Source organism: Mustelus asterias, chromosome 15, assembly GCF_964213995.1.
Source record: "Mustelus asterias chromosome 15, sMusAst1.hap1.1, whole genome shotgun sequence".
NCBI classification, from domain to species: domain Eukaryota; kingdom Metazoa; phylum Chordata; class Chondrichthyes; order Carcharhiniformes; family Triakidae; genus Mustelus; species Mustelus asterias.
The window spans coordinates 92118929-92141569 of NC_135815.1; the positions used below are offsets into that span (position 1 = coordinate 92118929).

Consider the following 22641-nt stretch of genomic DNA (forward strand, 5'->3'; position numbering starts at 1 on the left):
GCTCGCCCCAAAACTGGAAAATCCCGCCCGAAGTCGATGGACTTTTCCATGGTCCATCCCACACATCTCGCTATGATTCCCATGGCAGGCAGGATGGGAAAATCCCCCCCCTGTGGAGAGTCTAATTTCTGCACCAAATCCTCACTTATCTTCAATGTGATGCATGTGGAAGACTGCAAACATCATTGATTTGAACTTTTCGAAGGACTGAAGCCTTCAGAGTTGCAATTAACCTATAAGTGGGAGACTGACTGTGTTGATCCAATCCCATACCAATAAACCTCCTTGGGCTGAGTTAGTGTTTTCAGTTTTACTCTTCTACCTCCCTGCTCCTCCCTACAATGACAACATAATTATTTATGGACCCAGATGGTTAACCTTCAATTATCAGAAACCTCGGGGAGAGGTTTGGCAGAATTGAACCCAGATCTCTGAGGCAGCAGTGCTAACCACTGGGTCTACAGTAGGATTAGAGGTGGTATGGTGTTGTAAAGTTGAGTTTGCTAAGTGTGACCTCTTTAAAAGTTGGTTTTGTGTTCAGTGGTTGGATGTTTAAAATGCAGGTGCACACAGGGTACTCAGATTGCAACATTTGTAACCAGTACCAAGCATCAGGGTTGCCTTGGTAACAGGCTTTGCAGGTCATTGCATTTTGACAGCCTATCAGTTTAAAGAAGACATCAGGAACCTATCAAGTTTGAATTTACTGTTGTTGACAACATAAGACCAATCATGGTATAGAAAATTGATAGGTCATCAGGGATAAAAATAGGAACTCAATTGCCTACCTTCAGTTTGGTTGGTTCAGTCAGTGAGTGAGTTCAGTTAATTCAGTTCAGTTAAGTTGAACTGAAAAACTGCCACCTCTCAGCACATAGAGAGGGTAAGAGCAGCTCTCTGCCTATGAAAAATATATCTTAAGAGTAATCTCCATCTATCTACCAGAAAGGTATAAATCAGAAAGAGATTACCAACAGCGATATCAACAGAAGAACTTCAAAGGTTTTTTTCCAAAGCCACACAAGCTGTTTGTATATATTTTTTTAGAATGACTAAGTTAGTATTATTGCTTGGTGATGAATGGTCCTTGTATTTATTTGAACAGCATTCCAGTCGAACCTTACTTTAATTGATATGTTCCTTGTTTAGTTAAAGTTCCCGGCTGGTTAAACATGTCACTTATTAATTATTCATTTAAAGTTGGGTATTTCTATTAACGAACCTCTAAATGTTAGTGAAGAACAGTTAACACCTTCCCAAACACGTTTAACAGATCAAGAAGCGAGGTAAAGGGGATTAATCTCTGCATCATAACAATGGGGACTCATTGGTTGGAACCAATAACTACAGAAATCCCCATTTGGGTACGTTGGAAAGCTGAGTAATGCAAAAGTGGCTTCCATCATTCTCCTCCAGCTAGACATTGAATCAGGCTAACTAGGGATCTGTGTGGGAACACATCAGCATGAAGATTGTTGAAGTCCGGCATGTGTTGAGGATTAACCAGACAACGCACGGTGAGTACTCAATGTCCTAAACTTTTATTACTTGCTAGCAAGGAGAACTGACACATTGAATTTCACTATGATGTTCTGTTGATTGATTCAGATAATTAGCAGTTATAGTTAATTACCGCAAATGAGAAACAAGCAACTTTCTCATCCTTTATTTACATACATAGTCCACCAATCATAGCATAGCTTTTTGCCCTTTCTTATCCAATAGAAAACTGTCTCCTTCATTAGCATAATATGTCAACATATCTTGTTTTTTTGGTATTCGTCATGGTAACTTGTCTTTGTTTCATCCTGTGGCCAAGGCCGGGAATGCAGTATTTATGAAACTGACACAAGGTTAGATTAGTCTCTTTCCTGAACAGAGGCAAAACAGAGACCCAAGGAGGTCAAAGAACAAAGAACAAAGAACAGTACAGCACAGGAAACAGGCCCTTCGGCCCTCCAAGCCTGTGCCGCTCCTTGGTCCAACTAGACCAATCGTTTGTATCCCTCCATTCCCAGGCTGCTCATGTGACTATCCAGCTAAGTCTTAAACGATGTCAGCGTGCCTGCCTCCACCACCCTACTTGGCAGCGCATTGCAGGCCCCCACCACCCTCTGTGTAAAAAACGTCCCTCTGATGTCTGAGTTATACTTCGCCCCTCTCAGCTTGAGCCCATGACCCCTCGTGATCGTCACCTCCGACCTGGGAAAAAGCTTCCCACTGTTCACCCTATCTATACCCTTCATAATCTTGTATACCTCTATTAGATCTCCCCTCATTCTCCGTCTTTCCAAGGAGAACAACCCCAGTCTACCCAATCTCTCCTCATAGCTGAGACCCTCCATACCAGGCAACATCCTGGTAAACCTTCTCTGCACTCTCTCCAATGCCTCCACGTCCTTCTGGTAGTGCGGCGACCAGAACTGGACGCAGTACTCCAAATGTGGCCTAACCAGCGTTCTATACAGCTGCATCATCAGACTCCAGCTTTTATACTCTATACCCCGTCCTATAAAGGCAAGCATACCATATGCCTTCTTCACCACCTTCTCCACCTGTGTTGCCACCTTCAAGGATTTGTGGACTTGCACACCTAGGTCCCTCTGTGTTTCTATACTCCTGATGACTCTGCCATTTATTGTATAACTCCTCCCTACATTATTTCTTCCAAAATGCATCACTTCGCATTTATCCGGATTAAATTCCATCTGCCACCTCTCCGCCCAATTTTCCAGCCTATCTATATCCTGCTGTATTGCCCGACAATGCTCTTCGCTATCCGCAATTCCAGCCATCTTCGTGTCATCCGCAAACTTGCTGATTACACCAGTTACACCTTCTTCCAAATCATTTATATATATCACAAATAGCAGAGGTCCCAGTACAGAGCCCTGCGGAACACCACTGGTCACAGACCTCCAGCCGGAAAAAGACCCTTCGACCACTACCCTCTGTCTCCTATGGCCAAGCCAGTTCTCCACCCATCTCCGATCATGACTTTGTGCATTACCATATAATAGGTGACGGTGAGTCAGCAGCCCTTGTTGAGTCACCTACTTTATACCATCTGTAATTCTGATCTGATCCAAAGCTCTAAGTTCTGTTCACCGATCACCCCTGTTCCCATTGAGTTATGTTGGCACGGGGTCAGGTAATGTCCGGATTTAAGAATTCTCATTCTTGTTATTAAATCCTCTGCGTGGCCTCTCCCATCCCCATCTCCGTTATCTCCTCTGACCTACAGCCCTCCGGGATTGCTGTCCTTCATCAGAACCGACCACTTGCACAGTCTAGATTTGCATAGCAACCCTGCCTTGATCAACCGCTCCAACACTTAGTCTTTCTAAACCTCTCTACCCTTTCTCTTTTAAATCGCTACGTCTTATAACAAAGCTCTGGTCATCTGCGCTGAAATTTCCTTCGGAGCTTTGGCGTCACAACTTATCTGATAATGACACCGTGACGTCTGTGAAATTCACTACCGCAGAATGTCATTGAGGCCAAAACATTGTCTGATTTCAAGAAGAAATTAGCGATAGCTCTTGGGGCTAAAGGGCTCAAGAGATATGGGGAGGAAGGAGGGGATCAGGATATTGAATTCGATGATCAGCCATGATCAAAATGAATGGCGGAGCAGGCTCGAAGGGCCGAATGGACTGCTCCTGTTTCCATTACCTGAAAAGTGAGAATGTACGGAGTTGCAGAAAAGGCTGCAGGGGTTGTGTGGGGGAGAGGGAGGGGGAGTGGGGGGGGGGGGGGGGGGGGAGGGGGGCAGGGACATTGACATGAACTGCTTATGCCAAAGATGCATTTCCTACATAATATATAAGGAAAGAAAATTCAATGCGTTTGAGAGATAAGTCATTTGACGAGATGTTGTTTTCTTGCACAGTCTTTGAAGGAGTACAGTAAGAAGTCTCACAACACCAGGTTAAAGCCCAACAGGTTGATTCGGAATCACAAGCCTTTGAAGCGCTGCTCCTTCATCAGGTAAGTGGCTTTGAAGGAGTAGGTAGGTATCTTGGACAGCAACTTCCCGATGCCCATGTTTATGGGTGCATATGCACCCACACCGGACGTTAGTGTCTGATTTTGTTGTAAATAAGGGTGACCACTGTTAACCCTAACGTTATTCCCACTGCAAACCCTGGACCAATGTATAGTAACACACTGCCAGCAAGCCAGGATCCTATAGAGAAGGTCAAGTAAATAGCAATTTATCACAATGCAATTTAACAACCAAGTACTTGTTTTGACTCTGCAGGTATGATCGCTGTAATATTGTTGCAAAACATCTTTTTATTGCTTTCATTTAGTACTTTGTGGGAAAATATGAATGGCAGATGGGTTTAATTCAGATAAATGCGAGGTGATGCATTTTGGTAGATCGAACCAGGGCACGACTTATTCAGTTGATAGAAACATAGAAACATAGAAGATAGGAGCAGGAGGAGGCCATTTGGCCCTTCGAGCCTGCTCCGCCATTCACCATGATCATGGCTGATCGTCCAACTCAATCGCCTAATCCTGCTTTCTCCCCATAACCTTTGATCCCATTCTCCCCAAGTGCTATATCCAGCCACCTCTTGAATACATTCAATGTTTTGGCATCAGCTACTTCCTGCGGTAATGAATTCCACAGGCTCACCACTCTTTGGGTGAAGAAATGTCTCCTCACCTCCGTCCTAAATGGTCGATCCTGAATCCCCAGACTGTGACTCCTGGTTCTGGATTCCCCCACCATCGGGAACATCCTCCCTGCATCTACCCTGTCCAGTCCTGTTAGAAATGTATAAGTCTCTATGAGATCCCCCCTCATTCATCTGAACTCCAGCGAAAACAATCCTAACCTGGTCAATCTCTCCTCATACATCAGTCCCGCCATCCCCGGAATCAGCCTGGTAAACCTTCGCTGCACTCCCTTGAGAGCAAGAACATCCTTCCTCAGAAAATGAGCCCAAAACTGTACACAATACTCTAGGTGTGGCCTCACCAAGGCCCTGTACAATTGCAACAACATATCCCTGCCCCAGTAATTGAAACCTCTCGCAATGAAGGCCAACATACCATTTGCCTTCTTTACCGCCTGCTGCACCTGCATGCTTACTTTCAGCGACTGGTGCACAAGGACACCCAGGTCCCACTGCACACCCCCCTCTCCCAATTTACAGCCATTCAGGTAGTAATCTGCCTTCCTGTTTTTGCTTCCAAAGTGAATAACCTCACATTTATCCAAATTATACTGCATCTGCCATTGATTTGCCCACTCACCCAACCTGTCCAGATCATTCTGAAGGATCTCTGCATCCTCGTCACAGTTCACCCAACTTGGTATCATCTGCAAACCTTGAGATGTTACATTTTGTTCCCTCATCCAAATCATTCATATATATTGTGAATAGCTGGGGTCCCAGCACCGATCCCTGTGGCACCCCAGTAGTTACTGCCTGCCAATTTGAAAAGGACTCATTAATTCCTACTCTTTGTTTTCAATGGGAGGGCGTTGGGGAGAGTCACAAAACAAGGGGATCTAGGGGTACAGGTTCATAGCTTCTTGAAAGTAGAGTCACAGGTGGACAGAGTGGTGAAGAATTTAATACATTTTGGGTAATATATTCATCATTGGTTCTAAAAGTTAAGTGCATCACAATGCCAGTTTGTTTAAAACAACAAGCAGGATATGTGGTCTGTGCAGAGTTGCTCACATTTGGTTTACTATTCCCTAGGTAACTCTTAATTGACAGAAGAAATAATCGAAGCACATCAGTTATAAGAAGTAGACATTCTTGAAGTGTCTCTCTCAAGATGTATGCGGTTTTACTTTTGATGAGAGAATAATTATTCTGTTGAGCCTTTACAACATTCCTGAATGAGGAATAGCATTTCTCCTGGGAATGCAATCAATCTTTTCCAAAAATCCATCCAGTTTGGGAAATATCTAGACCCTTTATTTTTCTTGGTGCAAAAATAAGCCAATCATTCTTCCTCGATTGCAAAGTGTTTGAACTCAGGGAGTTATATATAGGTAAAATCTAGTTTGGAATAATAAAACAAAGTTCCCAATCGTGTGCTTAAGTGCAGTGAGTACAGATGTTTTGGTAGGGCAGTACTTTGAAAATGCAACATTCCCACGACCTCCCCGATGATAAGGATCTCAGGAAGTGGGGGGTGGGGTGCGGGTCTGGGTTGGCTGACGGGACTACTTTCTAAAAGCATCTAAGCTATGCCATCACATCAACAAGGCCGTTGAATTTTCCATAACCAATGAGTTGTGCTGACCATGAGATAACTCACCCCGCCTTACCTTAGGGTGACTTCGATCGATTTTACCTAAAGCCATTAGTTTAAAGTTTATTCATCAGTGTCACAAGTAAGCTTATATCAACACTACAATGAAATTACTGTGAAAATCCCCTAGTCGCCACACTCCAGTGCCTGTTCGGGTACACTGAGGGAGAATTTAGCGTGGCCAATGTATGGTGTGGCGTGGCCACTGTCTGTGTGGAGTTTGCATGTTCCCCCCGTGTCTGCATGGGTTTCCTCCGGGTGCTCCGGTTTCCTCCCACAGTCTGAGAGACGTGCTGGTTAAGTGCATTGACCCGAATGGGCACCGGACTGTGGGGACCAGGGGAATTTCACCGTAACTTCATTGCAGTGTTAATGTAAGCGTCACTTGTGACTGATAAGCAAATAGACTTTATAAAATAAATAAAACCAGCACATCTTTCAGACTGCGGGAGGAACCCGGAGGAAACCCACCCAGACACGGAGAGAATGTGCAGACTCCACACTGACTCCAAGTCAGGAATCGAACCTGGGTCCCTGGCGCTGTGAGGCAGCAGTGCTAACCATTGTGCCACCGTGCTGAGTTGAGTTGAGCTGACCATTAGATAAGTCACCCCCGCACTAGCTTTGGTCAATTTTACCTGAAGCCATTAGAGTTCAGTCTCCTGTCCTAAATGAAAGAGATGGGGGCGAATTTTCCTGTTCCGCCCACCACGGGAACCGTAGCGGGCGAGGGGCGAACCATGGCGGGGGTTTCCAATTTTGGGGCGAGCGTGGCCGGAAAATCCCTCCCTTGTCCCCAACTGAGTGTTGCAGACTGGGACTACATGCTGTGGGACGCACTGAAGCTCGGGACAGCTGCAGCAGAGGGGCAGCGGGAGAAAGGACACTGTCTAAGACCTTTCAGCCGCGGTGACCTGAGGGGAGCAGAACCTCCTTGGACTGAATGACTCACTGGGTGTATGCAATGAGTACTACATGTATCTCAATTGTACTGAAGCGCCTCGGAGTGCAACTTTATCTATGTGGCCAATTTAAAAGAACCATGATGTGGAGTTGCCGACTGAGGTGGGCACAGTAAGTAGTCTCACAACACCTGGTTAAAGTCCAACAGGTATATTTTTTTAAATACTTTTCCAATTCAATCAAATCAAGTCCAATTCAGAGTCCCAACAAGTCGAGACATCTCCGATCCAGGCCGTCAAGACAGGGCAAGCGACCATCCACTTTGTCCTGGGCCCGATCCACACGAGCCAAGCCGATCGGAGGAGGGAAAGCAACTCCCCCTCCAAGACCCGAGCCCACCCGCATCCCAGCCAAAAGGCCGAGACACCGCCCCCAAAAATTGCTTCATATGAAACATACGAAGCCTCGATGCAACCCAACGACCTCAACCAAGCGCAGCATCCGCACAACCACACTTGATCCTAGCCAAAAGGCCGAGAAGCTGATAACAGGTATATTTGGTAGCACGAGTTTTCGGAGCGCCGCTCCTTCATCAGTTGAGTGCAACATAACCATGCAACAATTGTATGACCATTTTAAAATGTCTGAAACATTCCCTCGATTGAAGCATCTCGGAATGTAACTTGAAGTATATAAAGAGCCTGAATGGTACGCTTTTTGTGTGATGGTCATTTTGGAATGATTATAATGTTCTCACAGATTTGTAAGTAGAGTCTATTTTTGGAAGCACTTGAAGCACTGACATTATTATATATGTCAGTGTAACAACTCAGTCACACAGGGGAACAGAGGGAATACATATGCAAGGGTCTTTCACTTTATTTTTTGCTTCCCACATTGGAATGTAAGGGGAGAGGGGCAATGGAATGCTAACATTGCAACTCTCCAGTGGCTTATTCATTGCTTCCGCTCAGCAATGCTGGGGCCGTGGGAGAATCTTTACAACCCTGGGCTTTTGTCAGAAAGTTGGAGGGGGGGGGAGGTGGGGGAGGTGGGTAGTGAGGTTATACTGCAGCCAGTCGCTTTGATATCTATCGCTGAGTGTTTGGAGACTAAAACCGACAGTTTAATTCCCGGTTTATTCCAGGGTAGGAGGATGTTGTTGCTGCTGCTGCTGCTGCTTTTCCAAGTGTTTCTGCCCGCGGTGGAGTCTGAGCCGGTGCCCTCTCACACCGTGTGTGCCAGCGATGCCTGTTACACCGCGCACAGGAGCAGGAAGCCCTTCCAGGAGGCACTGGCGAGCTGCAGGGCGAACGGAGGTGACCTGGCCACGGTCAAGGACGCCGGGGAGGCTGGCCAGATCCGGGAGCTGCTGTCCACCCTGCCCTCCGGGCCCCCTCCTCCTCCCGGCCGACGCTGGAATTTCTGGATGGGTCTCCAGCTGCCCCAGAGGCACTGCTACCAGCAGCACAAACCACTGAGGGGCTTCCTCTGGACCTCGGGGGGCGACCAGACCACCTTCTCCAACTGGGGCAGGGAACCGCGGGGCACCTGTACCTCCCGTCGGTGTGTCCACGTCGCAGTGTCCCGGAGCAGCCCGGAGGATTTCAAGTGGTGGGATGGGGTGTGCACCCAACACCTGGATGGGTACCTCTGTAAGTTCAACTTCAAAGGCATGTGCCAAGCCATTGGGCTGAGTGGGCCAGGCCTGGTCACCTACAGCACCCCCTTCAATGCCCAGAGCTCCTCCCTGAGCCTGGTACCCTTCGGCTCCCTGGCGACAGTGTCCTGTGAGGAGGTGCCGGCGATGGGGTATGTCATGTGCCAGAAGCAAAGCTCAGAGACATTTGGCTGGTCCCTGGATGGTCCATTCTGCGCCCCTCCCTCTGGCTGCAGCGTGGAGAACGGGGGCTGTGCGCAGCTCTGCCAGAGTGACGGGCCGAAGGGCCACCACTGCCAGTGCCGTGAGGGCTACCAGCTAGCGGGCGACCAGCACTCCTGTCAGCTAGTGGACCACTGCGAGGGCGTCCCCTGTGAACACCAATGCCACAACCTCTTGGCAGGCTACCAGTGCACCTGTGCCCCGGGCTACGAACTGGCGGGCAACGGGCACCATTGCCTGGACATTGACGAATGTGCCCACAAGTCTCACTGCCCCCAGCTCTGCATCAACTCACCCGGAAGCTTCAGCTGCCATTGCGCTCAGGGTTTTACCCCAGTGGAAGGACATTGCCAAGATGTTGACGAGTGCGTAACCCAGCCGTGTGCCCAAGTGTGCCAGAACATGGAGGGGTCCTATCGATGCCACTGCAGGGCGGGCTACGTGGCAAGCGGGCACTCCTGCCTTGACCTGGATGAATGCACAGGGCACCCCTGCCAGGGCACGTGCGCCAACACTGAGGGCAGCTTCCACTGTTCCTGCGCTGGGGGTTACACTCTGGCTGAAGACGGGGTGTCATGTGCCCCGAAGAACTTGGGCACCACGTTGACCGCCACCCCCGCGGACCTGACCCCAGCTGGCGACCGGAGTGCCCCCGTGACAGCTGGTCCTGGGGTCCATACCACCCACCTGGGCACCACCTCGGGGCAGATGGACTCTGCAGCCACCGAGTCAGAGAGGGCAGGTGATGCCGCCTGGGGCACACAGGGGGATGGGACAGTGGCAGACCTCAGCCCAGGAAGCGGCTCACCCACGACTTCGCCAACGGTCGGACAGCCCCCGGGCAGAGCATGGACTCCCAAGCAGGCGGGGAGCCAAGAGGGCAGAGCCTGGTTACTGCCCTGTGCCCTGGGCACAGTAGCTGCCTTGCTCCTGCTGCTGTGCGGGCTGGCTTTAGTCCTGTACTGTCGCCACAAGTCAGGCCGAGGGAAGGGCAGCAAGGCTGGAGATTTCTACAGCTGGGTCCAAACAGCTCGATTATCCTCACTCACAACACCTGGAAAAGCCACATCTGCCGCCTGCAATCCCGAGACTGATTGCTACATGGAGCTGGAGGCAAATCAGACCATGATATAGACTTGAGATCGAAACACAGTGAACAAACTTTCAATATCCTGAATGCTTTTGGGGAAGAAAGCTGTTTTAGATTCATTTGGAATTATTTCTTTTCTTTAAAAAAAAGGTCAGGTACTTTTTTAAAAAGGTTTTGGTACTTTTAAGGATGATTTTGGGTGGCAGTGTATTCCGATTCATTATTGAGTGAATTTTGCAAAGTTAGAATACTGCGGATGCTGGAAACGGGAAAGACAAAGAGAAAGTGCTGGAAAGGGGTGGGCAATATTAATCCTGGCCCCGCCATCACGACGCCCAAAACCCCCCGGAACGAATAAATTAAACCGAAACTCAGCAGGTCCGGCAGCATTGTGTGGTCAGAGAAGAGGTCGGTGACCTCTGGATAGAACTGTTCCGCAGGAAGCTCCCAGCATTTTCTCTTACTGTGATGGGGTTCGCTGAAGTTTACATGGCTTCCTCTCTTGTCCTTGTGTTGCCTCAATAGCATTATCTGAAGTGTGAGCTCTGTGTACAGCTACACTAATAGCACTTCACTGCTAATGTTCCTGATGCGAAATTGTGACCACAAAAACAGGCCATAAGTTAAAGTTTTAAAAGTAATATAGTCCTATCAGAATACAGTCCAAATATTATCATTAAATGATGCTACAAATGTATTACTGCTCTGCTTAACTTAGCATCACAATACTTTAGAGTGAAGTCAATTATAGCTCCTTTAAATGCATATTGTTGAACGGGCAGGATGTTGGATATGAATATATTAACTATTACTTTCTCAAGATATTCACAGGGACGATAAAGGTCTTGCACAGACACTCCCCAGGGTGTCACTTGCGGTTCAGTTGGTTGTGATCTCCCCTCTGCCTCAGGAAGTTTCTAAGTTCAATTCCCACTCCAGAACAACAAAATTAAATCGATAATCACATTCGGGATTGAGGGAATGCCAGAGGCACTGATATTCCAGTTCAATAATGAGGGAGTGCTGCACTGCCAGAGGCACTGATATTCCAGTTCAGTATTGAGGGAATGCTGCACTGCCAGAGGCACTGATATTCCAGTTCAGTATTGAGGGAGTGCTGCACTGGCAGACACTGATATTCCAGTTCAGTATTGAGGGAGTGCTGCAGTGCCAGAGGCACTGATATTCCAGTTCAATATTGAGGGAGTGCTGTAGTGCCAGAGGCACTGATATTCCAGTTCAGTATTGAGGGAATGCTGCACTGCCAGAGGCACTGATATTCCAGTTCAGTATTGAGGGAGTGCTGCAGTGCCAGAGGCACTGATATTCCAGTTCAATATTGAGGGAGTGCTGTAGTGCCAGAGGCACTGATATTCCAGTTCAGTATTGAGGGAATGCTGCACTGCCAGAGGCACTGATATTCCAGTTCAGTATTGAGGGAATGCTGCACTGCCAGAGGCACTGATATTCCAGTTCAATAATGAGGGAGTGCTGCACTGGCAGAGGCACTGATATTCCAGTTCAGTATTGAGGGAATGCTGCAGTGCCAGAGGCACTGATATTCCAGTTCAATATTGAGGGAGTGCTGTAGTGCCAGAGGCACTGATATTCCAGTTCAATATTGAGGGAGTGCTGTAGTGCCAGAGGCACTGATATTCCAGTTCAATATTGAGGGAGTGCTGCACTGCCAGAGGCACTGATATTCCAGTTCAATATTGAGGGAGTGCTGTAGTGCCAGAGACACTGATATTCTAGTTCAGTGTTGAGGGAGTGCTGCACTATCAGAGGCACTGATATTCCGGTTCAGTACTGAGGGAGTGCTGCACTGCCAGAGGCACTGATATTCCAGTTCAGTATTGAGGGAGTGCTGCACTGCCAGAGGCACTGATATTCTAGTTCAGTATTTAGAGTGTGCTGCACTGCCAGAGGCATTGATATTCCGGTTCAGTACTGAGGGAGTGCTGCATTTTCAGAGGCACTGATATTCCAGTTCAATATTGAGGGAATGCTGCATTGTCAGAGGCACTGATATTCCGGTTCAGTATTGAGGCAGTGCTGCATTGTCAGAGGCACTGATATTCCATCTTAGAAATCCTACAGTACAGAAAAAGGCCATTCGGCCCATGGAGTCTGCACCGACCACAATCCCACCCAGACCCTACCCCCATATCCCTACATATTTTACCCACTAATCCCTCTAACCTACGCATCCCAGGACACTAAGGGCAATTTTAGCATGGCCAATCAACCTAACCCGCACATCTTTGGACTGTGGGAGGAAACCGGAGCACCCGGAGGAATCCCACGCAGACACGAGGAGAATGTGCAAACTCCACACAGACAGTGACCCAAGCCGGGAATCGAACCCAGGTCCCTGGAGCTGTGAAGCAGCAGTGCTACCCACTGTGCTACCGTGCCGTCCAGTTCAGTATTGAGGGAATGCTGCATTGCCAGAGGCACTGTTTTATGAAGATTTTGGCCAGGATTCTCTGAAAAAAATTCCAAGTCCCCAATTCGTGTGAAAACGAGAGTAACTCCCGCCGATTTCTTTCACGTGATTTTCCAGATTGAATCTCTCACACGCTGTGAATCACCGAGTGCCCAAGCGGGATTCCCTCTGGAAATCAGAGGGTGAAGCCTATTCCTGCCCGAGGGGATGGCAGCATAGCGCTCCCCGGTGGGGAGTGCCAGGGGGGCACCCTTAGGCAGTGCCAGTGGGCCAGGCTGGCACTGTCAGGCTGGCACTGCCCAAAGTGCACCCCCCTTTATCCTCGACCTCCTGGGAGGGCTTCAATGGCCTCTCTTCACTCCAGCGGGGTTGGCTGCCAGTTCCCCATTAGTGGGGAGCCATTGTAAAGCCCGCTGGAGTGAACCACTCCTGGCGGGGGTGACGGGGGGAGGGGGCGGCAGCAATAATACTTCAATGCCATCAGCTGCTGTAGATGGGATTTGTACGTTAGCCCCCAGAGCAAGTGCCTGGGCCTCTAAATTTCTATATTAACATCACACTACACCCACTCCCCAGCTCCTCACTCACCCTCCCCCCCCACTACCTGATGTTAAACTGAGGCCTCGGCTGCTCTATCGGGTGAAAGTAAACACTTTATTTTCAAGACTATAATATTAAAGGCTGGTTAAATACAATATTAAGGGCTGGTTAATAAAATTCTGGCTTGAGGAATGGGAAAGTCAGTGTCAGCTTAGATTTTTAGAATTGGCTTAAGGATAGAAACCAGCAATGATGGTGAATGGTTATCTTGCAGGCTGGAGGACGGCAGATACTGCTGTTATCCAAGGGTCAGGGCTCGGGGAACTGCTTTTTTTCTAATATGTGTTAATGACTCGATATTGGAATACTGCGTAAAATTGCAAAATTTGACGGCGTGGCAAAGAGTGAGGTTAGTGGAGTTTGCACATTCTCCCCGTGTCTGCGTGGGTTTCCTTCGGGTCCTCTGGTTTCCTCCCACACTCCAAAGATGTGCAGGATAGGTTGATTGGCCAAGTTAAATTGCCCCTTAGTGTCAGGGGGACGAGCAGGGTAGATATGTGGGGTTACAGGGATAGGGCCTGGGTGGAATTGCGGTCAGTGCAGACTCGATGGGCCAAATTGAGCGCACAGTAAGAAGTCTCACAACACCAGGTTAAAGTCCAACAGGTTTATTTGGTAGCAAAAGCCACTAGCTTTTGGAGCGCTGCTCCTTCGTCAGGTAAGTGGGAGTTCTGTTCACAAACAGGGCATATAAAGACACAAACTCAATTTACAAAATAATAGTTGGAATGCGAGTCTTTACAGGTAATCAAGTCTTAAAGGTACAGACAATGTGAGTGGAGAGAGGGTTAAGCACAGGTTAAAGAGATGTGTATTGTCTCCAGACAAATTGAGTGCAACAGGACATGGATAGGCTAGCAGAATAGGGAAAAAGAAGTGGTAAAATTTAATAGAGTACATTCTCACAGAGGGTGGCACGATGGCACAGTGGTTAGCACTGCTGCCTCACAGCGCCAGGGACCCGGGTTCAATTCTGGCCCAGGCTCACTGTCTGTGTAGAGTTTGCACATTCTCTCCGTGTCTGCGTGAGTTTCCTTCAGGTGCTCAAGTTTCCTCCCACACTCTAAAGACGTGTGGGTTAGGTTGGGTGGCCGTGGAAAATTGCTCGTAGTGTCAGGGGGACTAACTTGGGTAGATATGTGGGGTTACAGGGCTAGGGCCTGGGTGGGATTGTGGTTGGTACAGCCCAATGGGCCAAATGGCCTCCTTCTACACTGTAGGGGTTCTATGATTTTGGCAAATGAAATAATGAGAGGCAATATAGACTTAAGGGCACAATTCCAAAGGGTATGTGGCGAAAGAGGGACCTGGGGTTGCATGTGCACAGATCATAGAAGGTGGCAGGGTAAATTGCGAGTGGTTAGCAAAAGGATATGGGATCTTGGGTTTGATATGTAGAGGTATTGAGTACAAGACCGGAGAAGTTATGAGGAATGTTTATTAAGCTCTGGTTATGCCACAACGAGTGTATTGTTCCCAATTCTGGTCAGCACTCTTCAGGAACAATGGGAAGGACCTTGAGAAGGCACAGAGGAGATTTACCAGAATGGTTCCAGGGATGGGGGCATTGAGCCACAAGATTCATTTGGACCAACCGGTGTTGTTCTCCTTGGAGCAATGGACATTGAGGGAAGATTTGATAGAGACGTACAAGATTATGATAGGATCGTACAAGGTGGACAGGGAAAAACTGTTCCTGTCAGCTGTTGGGACAAAGACCAGGGGGACAGAGATTCAAGATTTTGGTAAAGAGCTGCAGGGGGATGTGGAATCATAGAATCTGTACAGTGCGGAAGGAGGCCATTCAGCCCATCCAGTCTGCACCGACCACAATCCTACCCAGGCCCTATTCCCGTAACCCCATGCATTTACCCTAGCTAGTCCCCCTGACACTAAGGGGCGATTTAGCATGGCCAATCTATCTAACCAGCATGTCTTTCGGACTGTGGGAGGAAACCAGAGCACCCGGAGGAAACCCACGCAGACACGGAGAGAATGTGCAAACTCCACACAGACAGTGACCCGAACCGGGAATTGAACCCGGGTCCCTGGCGCTGTGAAGCAGCAGTGCTAACCACTGTGCCACCATACAGTGTTTGACAATGGCTTGGAATTCGCTGCCTACGAGGGTGGTCGATGTGGAGAGAATCAAAGTTATCCAAAGGAACCCGGGTCAACACTTGAAGGAAATAAACTTGCAGGGTTTTGGGGGCAGGGCAGTGAAATGTGATTGACAGCTTTACTCCATAGAGCACTAGCATGGACTCAAAGGACTGAATAGCCTCCTTCTGCATCATAAATGCTTCAATAAAGCTAGAGTCATGACTCTAAAGCTTGTGGCGGTGAGTGGGGGAGGGAGTATCTGTGATATCCTGGCCAACATTTAATCCTAAATCAGCATCTCAGAAAGCAGATTATCTGGTCATTGTCATCTTGGTTAAGGCAAATTACTGCTGGAATCGGAAACAAAAAATAACAGGTCCTTCTGGTCGTGTGGTGACCGGAACTGCACGCAATACTCCAAATGTGGCCTAACCAAGGCTGCAACATGATTTTCTAACTCTTGTACTCAATGCCCCGGCCAATGAAGGCAAGCATAGAATCCCTACAGTGCAAAAGGAGGCCATTCAGCCCATCAAGTTTGCACCGACCACAATGCCACCCAGACACTATTCCCATCACCCCACATATTTACCCTGCTAATCCCCCTGACACTAAGGGACATTTTGGCATGGCCAATCCACCTAACCAGCACATTTTTGGAGTGTGGGGGGAAACTGGAGCACCCGGAGGAACGTCACACAGATGCAGGGAGAACATGCCATATGCCTTCTTAATCACCTTGGTCACCTGTGTTGCCACTTTTAGGGAACTGTGGACCTGCACGCCCAGATCCCTCTGGATGTTAATGTTCCTACGGTCTTAACCTGAGGATCTCCACACCTCAGGCAAGGGACAAGGTTGAGCATACATTAACACTGAGTGAAACGTCCCAGGCACGCAATCGGAATAACGCTCCTTAAATGTCATATTACAAGAGAAGAAATAAATATCAGACATCGAATTGTCTTCTTCTAATAACCGTTGAAAAGCTTCAGTCAACACCTTTGGAAAACCGGAAGGTTTTATTTATTTTGATGAATTGATTAACACATGTTCGTACACTCTGCCGATTTGACACAACTTAGAAATGTTGATTAGGTCTGAAACGAGGGCGGCACGGTGGCACAGTGGTTAGCACTGCTGCCTCACAGCGTCAAGGACCCAGGTTCGGTTCCCGGCTTGGGTCACTGTGCGGAGTTTGCGCGTTCTCCTCGGGTCTGCGTGGGTTTCCTCCGAGTGCTTCGGATTCCTCCCACGTGCCGGTTAGATGGATTGGCCATGCTAAATGTGTGGGGTTATAGGGCAGAGGACGTGACAGTGCAAACTCGATGGAACAAATAGCCTCTTCTGCACTGTAGGGGTCTATGATTCAATATAACTTTTCCCCTATAATGCAAACACTGTAAATGTCACGGGCGGCACGGTAGCACAGTGGTTAGCACTGCTGCTTCACAGCTCCAGGGTCCCGGGTTCGATTCCCGGCTCGGGTCACTGTCTGTGTGGAGTTTGCACATTCTCCCCGTGTCTGCGTGGGTTTCCTCCGGGTGCTCCGGTTTCCTCCCACAGTCCAAAGATGTGCGGGTTAGGTTGATTGGCCAGGTTAAAAATTGCCCCTTAGAATCCTAAAATGTGTAGGTTAGAGGGATTAGTGGGTAAAAATATGTGGGGGTAGGGCCTGGGTGGGATTGTGGTCGGTGCAGACTCGATGGGCCGAATGGCCTCCTTCTGCACTGTCGGGTTTCTATGATTCTATGAGGCATACTACTGAGGTATTCTCGTACTTAAACTCTGTGTTATAAAAATGTGATATTTAAAATTTTAACCTCTGTGTTACCTTTTCCTGGCATCTTCTTGCTCCCTTCTCTGCTTGTTTCAGAGTTGGCACAAACCCCTCTGGCCAGGTTTGATGTGGGCGCTTTTACGTAGCCACTTGTATCGTGGTTCACTCACAAATTGAGTCTGTCAGACCAGTTACATCTTTCAGTTTTACTCAGTGTTACACCCGATGTGTGCTGAGCTGTCCCACTCCACTGTCAGGGCACCTTGGGCAGCACAACCCAGAGGGAGTGGCAGCAGAATAGGCAGTGTCCAGGCACCTTGGCTATCAGCCCCTTATTCACCTGCTTTGTGTTGGTGAACTGTGTGAGAGGTGGGGATAAAGTTAAGGAAAATTGGGCCTAATGCTCCCTCAAGCAAGAACCAGAAAGACGCAGTTGGAAGTTATCCTTGTTTGAATTCTCTTCCTGCACCTGTTGGTGCACTAAAGCAGACTTCCATCTGTTTCCATAGCTAGAAATTCCCAGAACAGGTCCCCAGTCTGTCACCAGGGGCTTATAGCTTGAGGGGCGCCACTCCTCTTCAAGTGAGGCTGACCTGGAGTCTCTCCCACTCTTACCACCAGCCATTGGCACGTTCGGAAGGATTTTACAGGTTGACACAGCCAACCTGTTTGGCCGCGTTATGAACGTACCTTCCTTGGCCATCAAGTCCTGGGATGCAACTTGAACCCGGAGCTTCTGGCTTGGAGGCAGGGACGCTGCCCACATCTCCACAAGATCTCCTCTTGTCTTGACTTGTAGGTGTGGAGAAAGAGGGGTGGATGGAAAATAGCGCATTGTCCCCAAAATTAGGATTACTGGCCAAGATAGCTTGAAGAACTAAGGAAGAAGGGATTTAAAAATGTGGCTTGGCCCTGCAGAGTATGAGGAGTTTGCCATGACAGGTCGCTGGTAGTATTCCAGGACAGGTGAACTGTGCCTGTTACGTCCAAGATTATTGATGGATAAAATGTTTTAACATATGCACAATGTGAATTGACTCAGAAGGGGTTGTTAGCGACACAGCATCTGGGTAAAACAATGTTGGTCGCCTTGGTATGTGGTTTTGTCTTGATTATTTCCTTCACACGTGTCTGCCGAGTCTAAACGTGTTTGTTATATGTGTTACCAGAATTTCCAAGGAATGAAAATAATAAACATATAAAATATCACAGGGCTGATCTTCTTTACGGAATTGCATTCCCAGAATCAAATGCATGGCCCATACATGTCACAGAGCAGATGTAACAAGCGGATTGTTCTGAGTTACCTCATCTCGAGTGAGGTAATAGTCACACTCCAACAATTGTCCTCGATGAATGACAGACAGGTTAGGGCGGGATTCTACTGCAGCTTCACGCCCATTTTGCGGCGGGGAAATTCTCCCCGAAGAGGCAGAGGACAAGGCGAGGGTGCCCTTTGAGCAGTGCTAGACTGACAGTGCCACCCGGGCACCTTGGCAATGTCCACTGGGCACCCAAACCATGCCCATTGGGCAGTGCCAGGGGTGGGACCAAGAGGGATTGGAGACTGTGGGGGCAGTGCCAGGGGTGGGACCTGAGGCGGACAGGGCCTATGGGCAGGGCCAAGTGGGGGCAGAATATTTGGGGGGAGGGGCCAAAGAGGGGTGGGGCCTGTGGAGGGAGGAGAGCCCACTGCCACTCTGTGTGCGATTGGTGGGGGAGGGAGGGGGTTTGGGATCGGCCTAGGTGGCGGGTGGGGGGTGATGGGGGCTGCATCTCGGGCCACAAGCCCCCGTGATTGCGGGGTGGGGGAGGTTGCTACTTAAGGCTGCCTGCAGTAGCAGGGGCCTGACAGCTCTCTCTTTGTCTCTCCTGTTAATGCGCATGTGCAGCATCAGAGCTCTGCACATGCGCACTACCTCCCTCTTCAGGCTGTCGGGCACATTAAGCCCCGCCCACTGCCTTCCGTAGCGAGAAATGGACTCACCCAAAATTTTAAAGACAGAGTGTATAAGATTGGGCCTGCAAATGCAGCCAAAAAACTGATCTGGAACTCTCCCAGTTTCACGCCTGGTTGACAATTAGAAAAAATCTCATAAAATTCCGCCCTTAGAGTCATAGGGCAGGATTTTCCAGCCACGCTCGCCCCAAGATTGGAAAATCCCGTCCGAGGTCAACGGACCTTGCCCCGCCTGTTCCGATTCCCGTGATGGACAGGATGGGAAAATTCCACCCATAACAGAGTCATAGAGCAATACAGCACGGAAACAGACCCTTCAGCCCAACCGATCCATGCCGACCATAGTGCCCTCCTAGCTAGTCCTGCGTTTGGCCCATACCTCTTTAACTGACCCCTTCTACTCTTCCCTCTGTCTCAGAAAAGCAGACAGCACAATCAAGGAGCCCCGAACATTCTCTCTTCCACCTTCTTCCGTCGGGGAAAGATACAAAAGTCTGAGGTCCTGTACCAACCGACTCAAGAACAGCTTCTTCCTTGAGGCCATTGAATGGACCTACCTCGCATTAAGTTGATCTTTCTCTACACCCTAGCTATGACTGTAACCCTACATTCTGCACTCACTCCTTTCCTTCTCTATGAACGGTATGCTTTGTCTGCAAAATGCGCATGAAAAATTACTTCTCACTGTATGTTGATACATGTGACAAAAATAAATCAAATCAAATCAAAATCAAATAATCCTTTCCCACCCATGTACTTATCCAAATGCTTTTTAAAATGTTGCTATTGTACCTACCCCAACCACTTTCTCTGGCAGCTCATTCCATATAAGCACCACCCCCTGTGTGAAGAAGTTGCCCCTCTGGTCCCTTTTAAATCTTTCCCCTCTCACTTTAAACCTACACACTCTAGTTTTCAATTCCTCTTTGCTGGGTAAAATACTATATGCGTTCATCCTATCCCTGCCTCTCATGGTTTTATATACCTCGATAAGGTCACCCCTCATTCTCTTCCAAAAACGAGCATGGGACCACACCTCCTACCCTTGGTCACCAGCTGGTTCTGAAAAGAACACCTGCTGTGGTGCAGGGTAAGGAAATGGTTAGAATCACGGTGATGCCACCACAGTCGAATTGTCGACAAATGCTCCCTGCCGAAGTTCACATCTGACAGATTGCCGATCGGTATTGAAGAGTTGCTGGAGCCCGCGGGATCTCAAACAAGCGGCGTGTCAGTCCCAGGAAACAGAGAGAGGAAGAAAGTTGTGAATCAGTCACAGTTGTGGGAGCCACGTTAGGACAGAGGTAACCCTCGACCACTTTGTACTGAGGCATGTAACCTTGTACCTGATCCCACCACACCAACCCGCCACCGCTGGTCTTGTCCGATATAGGATGGAGTTGTGGGAAGGGGTCCTCTTTCTGTAACTCTCACCCCACCACCTTGCCTTGCATGAGACAGCAGTCTCATCTCTTGCTACTCCAGATCTGCTCCTGCTCATGGACATTACCAGAACGATCTAGAGGGGAGCAAAAGATATTTTAGGGGGTAATGGACAATGCCATGCTCTGTTCCTCACCCACACTAAGCTTTCAAACAGCCCTTTCTTTGTATGTCTTGCACAGCCTGAACTGCGTTAAGGATGGTCAAGATGCAACATAGGTTCATAGAATTCCTACAGTGCAGAAGGAGGCCATTTGGACCATCAAGCCTGTGCCAGCAACACTCCCATGGCTCTATCCCTGTAACTCCCACGTATTTGTCTTTCTAATCCCCCTGACACTAAGGCGTATTTTAGCACGGCCAATCCACTTAATGAACACATCTTTGGAGTGTGGGAGGAAACCGGAGCACCCGGAGGAAACCCACGCAGACACGGGGACAACGTTCAAACTCCACACAGACCCGAGACTTGAATTAAACCTAGGTCCCTGGCGCTGTGAGGCAGCAGTGCTAACCACTGTGCCACCGCTATAGACCAGTGAGTCTCACATCAGTGGAAGGGAAACTATTAGAGAAACCTCTGAAGAAGAGCATCTATGTCCACTTGGAAAGGCAAAGCTTGATCAGGAAATAGTCAGCATCGCTTCGTCAGAGGGAGGTCATGCCTAACAAATTTGATTGAATTCTTTTGAAGAGGTGAGGTTAAAAGTCTTACCTCATTCCCACTTTTCCAGATTGTTGTAAACATGAATGCTTAATGACAATCGGGATGAACCCATGGATGGCACGGTGGCACAGTGGTTAACACTGCTGCCTCACAGCGCCAGGAACCCGGTTCAAATCCAGCCTCGGGCAACTATCTGTGTGGAGTTTGCACGTTCTCCCCGTGTCTGCGTGGGTTTCCTCCGAGTGCTCCGGTTTCCTCCCACAGTCCATAGATGTGCGGGTTAGGTTGATTGGCAATGGTAAATTGCCCCTTAGTGTCAGGGGGATTAGTGAGGTAAATACGTGGGGTTACGGGGATCGGGCCTGGGTGGGATTGTTGTCGGTGCAGGCTTGATGGGCCAAATGGCCTCCTTCTGCACTGTAGGGATTCTATGAAGTTAGGTATATGGCAATAATCAATGACCCTGTGTTCCTTCAACAAATGCAATGGAGCAGTGTTGAAAGTGGGGCCATTCTGACCAATATATCCATGACCTACTTGATATAATTGGGAGCAGCAGATAGTACAGCTCTTGTCTTGAATTCATCTTTTTTTGATTCATTCTTGGGATGTGGGCGTCACTGGCTGGGCCAACATTTATTGCGCAACCTTGAGGGCATTGAAGAGTCACAGTAAGTCATCTCACAACACCAGGTTAAAGTCCAACAGGTTTATTTGGTAGCACAAGCTTTCGGAACGCTGCCCCTTCATCAGGTGAGTTCAGGATTTGTTTCACAAACAGGGCACATGTAGACACAAACTCAATTACAAGATAATGGTTGGAAATACCAAATAAACCTGTTGGACTTTAACCTGGTGTTCTGAGACTACTTACTGTGCCTACCCCAGTCCAACGCCGGCAACTCCACATCACGGCAAGAGTCAACCACAATCATTCCTGTTTTCCGTATAACAATTCTTGTTGTTCTCTTTGACTAGAGCTGTCAAAGAGTGCAAAATTAGAGAGAGTTTCGTGACTTTATGCAGCAGGAACTGAATTGCAACTGCCCCGGCTGATCTGGTGACATTTTATAATAAACCAAGGTGATTTCAGTTCGAGTTTTGCACTAATATGAGCAAATAACCTTATATTCCAATTACAATGCTCTGATGTTAGGGCAGAGGCACATATTGATAGATCTACGCAGCAAGTTGTTTTGCCAAATACCCGTCAATCTTTACCACTGGAAAGAATTGATTTTTTTAAATGTATTTACGGGATGTGGGCTAAAGCCAGTATTTATTGCCCATCCCTAATTGCCCTAAGATGCTGGTGAGCTGCCTCCTTCAACTACTATCATCCATGTGGTGTAGGTAAATCCCTCAGTGACCCACTCCTCCAATGCACAGCTTCACACTCCGTACTAGCACGAGGATGTTGGATATAAATTAAAATAAAGTAAAATTTATTTATTAGTGTCACAAGTAAGGCTTAGA

The 22641-nt window shown here is 48.3% G+C and overlaps 1 protein-coding gene across 1 annotated transcript; it reads left to right on the top strand.

The window, feature by feature from the left end:
- The first annotated feature begins 8302 nt into the window (after positions 1-8302).
- Positions 8303-11287, top strand: LOC144504851 (complement component C1q receptor-like). The gene has a single exon (XM_078230607.1). The coding sequence runs from the start codon at positions 8348-8350 to the stop codon at positions 10205-10207; it is 1860 nt and encodes a 619-aa protein (XP_078086733.1). The 5' UTR covers positions 8303-8347; the 3' UTR covers positions 10208-11287.
- The last annotated feature ends 11354 nt before the right edge of the window (positions 11288-22641 follow it).